The following is a 6,649-nucleotide window of genomic DNA, read 5'->3' as shown; positions in this document are numbered from 1 at the left end:
ACGTCACAGGACAGCTGCCTGTAAGACTAGACTCGGACGCTGGGCTCCAGCTTCGTTCGCTCCCGGGTCATCATCTTCATCCGGGAGAGCGGTTGCCTGCGCAACCTCTAACTCATGCTCGTACTGGGCTGCCAAAGCTGGGTCCATAACAACCTCTGGTGGGGCCAGAGCAGGCCTGGCCACAAACGCCAAGTCAGGATCGCCAATGAGATTGCTAGCAAGCCAAAGGAAGGGCTTGTCAAAGTGGTAGTGACTCTTGGCAGAAATGGCATAGTGCTGAAGGCTCTTCTTTCAGTGGAAGACAATGGGTTTCGCCTTCACTTTCCTGTCCTTCGTGTCCACTTTGTTGGCACACAGCACGATGGGTATGTTTTCACCTACTGGAAACGGATCCCTATGCCAGGTAGGCACATTCTTGTAAGTAACCCTGGAAGTTACGTCGCACATTATAATGGCACACTGGGCTTGAATATAGTAGCCATCTCTCACTCCTCCACATTTTTCTTGACCAACCGTGTCCCACACGTTGACTTTCATAGGTCCTCTGTTAGTGTGGACCACAAGGGGATGGACCTCCACGCCTAAGGTGGCTACATACTTCTCAAATTCGCCAGTCAGGTGATGTTTCACAAATGTTGTTTTCCCAGTACCACCATCACCCACCAGTACGAGTTTGAACTGGACTTGGGGTTCTCGTTGGGCGGCCATCGTGATGGATATTCCAGAAGCGTCTCCGAGCCGCGTTTGACTGAGGGATGGAAAGATAGCGGAAGCGCAATTTGATCCAGAAAGTTGTCACTGGTCAATGTTTCAGAAGTAGATTAGCAGGACTTTCTTTTGAGGATGGACTCAAACATCCAACTATTTGATGTCTCACTCAAGGTCTCCTTTAGAAGCATGAATATTTTATGGACTTATAAAAAAAAATAAAAGCTTATTATTTTACATGCCAAAAATTTTTAAATTTTTGTAATTACAAAAGAAAATTAAAGTTTCAATCTCCAGACTCAAAAGTAAATTTAAACAAATGAACTTCATAATATACTTAATTAGTACCCTAATTGCACCTGAATAAATATTACAAATGATTCTGCAGCACAACAATTTGACTCTACACCCAATAATAAACTTTATTCCATTGTGTTTGCTTTCAATGCATTTTGTGTGCACAGAACAAAATATTTGTAGTTTTTTAAGTTCAGATGGTTTGTAATACACTTATACTTTATTCTTGTTCTTTTACTGTATGTGTGTGCTTAACTTTAATTTTTAACCCATACTAAGGATAAAAGAATAGAAAAAAGAAGAAACCGTTTTTGGTAAAAATAGTGTAGATTATATTGCTGGTATTGTTATTGCAACATAACAAATCAAATGAGTAATTATATCAGTATCATTGATAATTGAGATTTGGGGCTTGATTGAAAGGAGATGAAGATATGATGTTGATAGCATCAGACAAAATATTTTTTAAAAACCAGTTATGGACTCGTGATATACTTTATCTTAAAAAATAAATATACATATCTGCGTTCTGTCCATAGATGAGTCCTGGATGGAATAGGTAACTAGGCAGCACTGAGCACCTCTTAAATCCAGAATGAAATCTCTTTTCCCAGGAAGGTAATCATAGATCTTTGTAGAAATGACTAATTTTAAATGTGGAGCAAGAAATGTGTAAGTCTGGAAGCATTTGAGAAAACAAGTGCTTACTATGATTAGTAGATTAAAAAAATAAATTGTAGTTAGGATATGCAATGCTTTCTTGTTTTATTGAAGACAGAGTTTTTATATAGTGCTTTACATTCTTGTTATTTTCAGGGAAGAGAGTGGACAATTACTTTTAATTTGCAAAAGGCTCTGGTAATTCCAGATTTTTATTAAAATCCCACTAGTCTTAGAGAGAAGCATTAGAGTAGATAGGAGAGGGATGGGATTACAGAAGTTGCTCAAGCCTTTTGACAAACAAAAAGACCATAGAGAAACCTAAAAAGTTTATGCAAAAGAATAGGATGGCTGTTGACAATTTGGGCTCAGAGATTTTTAAAAAGATAAACAAAGAAAAACACCTGAGCTTAGGAATCATCAGCATATTGACAGCAATTCAAGCAACTAACGTAAATGGAAGTACCTGGAGAAATTGTGTAGATAAGGAGTGAACTACAATGAAAAAAAAAAAGAATTCCACAAAAGAAGTAAATATTAGTGAGATAAGAGGAAAAATAAAGAAAGAAATATTGGACACGATATGTGTGAACCATTGGTGCCCAAAAGTATGGAGAATCCATGTAAAATACTGTTGCTTGTTTGTTTGTTATGATCCACACAATCAAATGCCTTGGCATAGTCAATAAAATACAAGTAAACATCTTTCCGGTATTATTTCTGATATTCAGCCAAGATCCATCTGACGTCACCAATTATATCCCTTGTTCTATGTCCTCTTCTGAATTGGCCTGAACCTCTGGAAACTCTCTTTCCATGTACTGCTGCAACCTTTTGGGGATGATCTTCAGCAACGTTTTACTTGCAAGTGATATTAATGATATTTTTCTATAATTTGAACATCCTGCTGGGCTATCTTTCTTTGATATGGGTAAGAATATGAATTTTTTCCAGTCATGTGGCCAAGTAGTTGTCTTCCAAATTTCCTGGCATAGACCAAACAAGCTAGCACTTCCAGTGCTGGATCAGACATATCAATTGGTATTCCATCAGTTCCCGAGAGCCTTTATTTGGGCTATTACTTTCCGTGCAGCTTGAACTTCTTCCTTCTGTACCATTAGCTCTAAATCTTATGATACCTCTTGAAATAATTCAATGTCACCTAATTCTTTTTGGTGTGGTGACTGGGTATTCATTCTTTCCATGTTTTTTTTTTTATGTTTCTTGCATTGTCCACTAGTTTTCCCACAGAATCTCTCAATATTGCCACTAGAGGCTTGAATATTTTGGTGAGTAATTGTAGTTTAAGATATGGTAAGTGTGTTCTTGCTTTTGGGGTTTCCAATTCTAAGTCTTTGTACATTCTATTATATATTACTTGGTCTTCTTGAGCTGCCCTTGGAAATTTTCTGTTCACTCGTTAATCTCATCAGTTCTTCCATTTGCCTTAGCTACTCTAGTTGCAGAAGCTCGTATGACATTCACTTTGATTTTTCTCTCTTTCTCGTCTTTCTAATGACCTTTTGCATTTTGTGTGTCTACTGTTCTTGATGTGCTCCCACAGCTCATCGGGTCTTCTGCCATTGCTATTAAATGCAGGAAATCGGTTCTTGAGATGTTCTCTAAATTTCGGTGGGATAGACTCAAGGTTGGACTTTGGATTGTGTGGACTTGTTTTCAGTTTCTGCCACCTCAGCCTGACCTTACAGAGGAGAAGTTGGCTGTCTGTTGCCTGGTCAGCCCCTGGCCTTGTTTCAGCACTGGGTATTGAGCTTCTCCATCTCCCCCTCCCACAGGTGTAGTCAATTTTACTTCTGCGTATCCCATCTCTGGAAGGCCACTTGTATAGTTGCCTGAAGTGGTTTTGAGAAAAGCCGTTTGCGATGAAGAAGTCCTGGTTCTTGTACAGTTTTAGTATGTGACCTCAGCTTCTTTTCTATCACCAAAATCGCAATTCCTAATTACTGTTCCTTCCTCTTTGCTTCCAACGTTTGCATCCCAATCACCAATAATTATTAATGCCACTGGATTGCATGTTTGATCGATTTCAGACTGAAAACATTAGTTGAATTCTTCATTTTCTTCACCACTAGCTTTAGTGGGAGCCCTGGTGGTGTAGTGGTTATGCGTCGGTGCGTGATCCTTATGATCGGCAGTTCAAAATACCCAGTAGCTTCACAGGAGGAAGACTGGGATTTCTATTCCCATAAACAGTTACAGTCTCAGAAACCCACGGGTGTCTGGGGAGGAGGGTGTCACTATGCATCAATATCGACTCAATGGCAGTGAGTTTTTAGCTTCCGTGGTTGGTGCAGAAATTTGAATAATATTTCCCTGAAGGAAGATAGATAATATCCTATCAGAGACAATATCCTATTTCGAGATTGATCTTGAAATGTCTTGTTTGATGATGATGAATGTAATGCTGTTGGATGAAGTAAGGCCAGATGCTCCTTAGAGGCAAGGATGGAAGTAATTCATCTTACTTACTTTCGACATATTTTCAGGAGAGTCCCTGGAGAAGGACATCATGCTTGGTAAAGTGGAAGGGCGGCAAAAAGAGGAAGGCCTTCGATGAGATGGATTGATACTGTGGCTTCACCAATAGCCTCAGGCATAGGAACAATCATGAGGCTAGTGCAGGACCACACAGTGTTTTGTTCTGTTGAGCAGAGGGTTGCTATGGGTTGGAAACTACTTGATGGCACCTAACAACAATAACAACAGAAATGTCATTCCTCTTCATTGATTTATTCCCACCATAGGAAATCATATGGTTTTCTCATTCAAAATGGTCAATACAAGCCTATTTCAGCTCACCAATACCTAGATTATTGATGCATTCTATTTCATTTTAGTGTTCCACATTCTAATTTTCCTAGATTCATACTTCATACATTCCACATTCCAGTTATTAATAGTTTCAGCAGTTTCTTCGCATTTTGAATGATACACCATCAGAAAATGAAGGTCCCCAAAGGTTTACTCCCAAAGCTCTGCTCCATTCATGTCATTAGGGTGAACTCTACTTTGAGGGGCAGCTCTTCCTCCACCAGACTTTGAGCACCTTCCCACCTGAGGGGCTCATCTTCTGGCACTATTTCTGACAATGGTCTGCTTCTTTTCAGGAGGGTTTGCAGTAACTGACAATGTTTGGATTCGTCGCTAAGGTTGTCAGTGACTAATCGTCCTGAAGCAGACATCCTACTTCTTCTGTATAGTCTGTTCTTATTCTAAATGTTCTGCTGAAACCTGGTCACTCTGCATGGCCCTGCTGGTGTGTGACATACTAGCTACATCGCTTTCAACCTCACAGCAACACACAAGCCACCACAGGGTGACAAACTGACACACAAGTGGTGTCATGGAAGCGAAGGCCTTAAAAGTTACATTGGATTTCCTGTCATGAAAGTTATCAAGGACCTTGTTGAGAGTAGTGGCAGTGACTTAGTGAAAGTGGAATCCTGATCTCAGGCTATTGAGGTGTGTGATGATTAAGATTGTGTGTCAGTTTGGCTGGGCCATGATTCTCAGTGATGAGATCTAATACAATGGCATCATTTCCATGATGAGATCTGCTATGAATAGCCAATCAATTGAAAGAGAGTTCCCTTGGGAGAGTTGCTTTCAATACATGTGAATTCTCTGGCAAAGTTTACCTTCTCTTTGCTTGCTCTAATAATTACATCTGACTCATCATTTGGTGTCCATTTCTTCGAACTTGAGCCAGAAACCTGCTAGGTCGCCTGACAATTCTCATAGCTGCTGGTCTACGCAGCCTGTGAATCTGCAGCCTGCCATCTCACCTAAGTCCTTTGGTTCATTTGCCTCTAGGGCAGTGGTTCTGAACCTTCCTAACCCCACAACCCTTTACTACAGTTCCTCATGTTGTGGTGACCTCCCAACCATAAAATTATTTTTGTTGCTACCCCATCACTGTAATTTTGTTACTGTTATAAATTGGGCCAACCCCTGTGAAAGGGTCATTTGGCCCCCAAAGGGGTTGCGACCCACAGGTTGAGAACATTTGCTCTAGGACCACAGTCTGACATAAACTGCTGATGTTGACTTCACCAGCTCTTGCAGCCAAGTAAGTCCAGGGAAGCATCCAGCCTAACATCTGACCCACAGATTTGGAACTTTCCAGTCTCTTCAACCAGGCGAGCCATTTGGTTAAGACACAGCTTTCTGTATTTATACATATATATGCTGCAGTGATTTTCTTCTGTAGATCTTCCCAACCTAAAAAAGGGTGTGAATGAAAGATGACAATGTTTGGTTCGTAAAACTTCTTTAAAATTTAAATAAATGTGATTGCAAAAAATGAAAGATAAAGAAATAGAAATATTGGGTGAACTTGAGGGAAAATTCTTGTGTAGTAGTATACTAGTATCAGTTTGGGGGGTTCCCCCTTTGGCAATGATACTTCATATTTAAACTAAAAAATAGTTAAAGGAGGTTATTGTATATATAACCTCATCTCAGTGTCTCACATAAGTTTTACAAGGAAACTAATATTCAAAGACATCACATGAAATTACTTTCTAAAGGAAACATATAAAAATGGTTAAGACTTTATTTTGGCCACTACTTAGGAAGCAACTCCATGAATCATTTCCTGAATCGATCTCAGTTCAGCATCCTTGTTCAGAAAAAAAATAGAACCACTATCTCACCTGATGTCTGACTCACCATATAAATGGTTAGATTAGAACCCACACTTTCATTTCCAATGGAATAAAATTATGGAGACCAATTGACTTCTAATTAACTTCTCCAGAACATTTTTAAATGTAATGTCCAAGTATTTCTATGCATGGCCTATATTAGTTAATTACCTGGGTTAAATATTTTACAACCCAAAGGGGTTTTCTGGGCTAAGGGAATGATAAATATTCACTCTGCAGAAAGGATAGATCAAAATAAAGTTAGTTTCCAGTGGCTACTTTTGTAGCAAACTATTCATTAGTAATCCTCAGAGGTG

At 39.4% G+C, this 6,649-nt stretch overlaps 1 protein-coding gene across 1 annotated transcript; it reads right to left on the bottom strand.

Moving 5' to 3' along the window:
• Positions 1 to 291: 291 nt before the first annotated feature.
• Positions 292 to 708, bottom strand: LOC142422905 (GTP-binding nuclear protein Ran-like). Its single transcript, XM_075528124.1, has one exon. The coding sequence runs from the start codon at positions 706 to 708 to the stop codon at positions 292 to 294; it is 417 nt and encodes a 138-aa protein (XP_075384239.1).
• Between the last annotated feature and the right edge of the window lie 5,941 nt (positions 709 to 6,649).

The sequence above is a fragment of the Tenrec ecaudatus genome, chromosome 12 (genome assembly GCF_050624435.1).
Source record: "Tenrec ecaudatus isolate mTenEca1 chromosome 12, mTenEca1.hap1, whole genome shotgun sequence".
In the NCBI taxonomy this organism is placed as follows: Eukaryota; Metazoa; Chordata; class Mammalia; order Afrosoricida; family Tenrecidae; genus Tenrec; species Tenrec ecaudatus.
The sequence above is the reverse complement of the archived record's forward strand: the minus strand, read 5'-3'. Positions and strand labels throughout refer to the sequence as shown.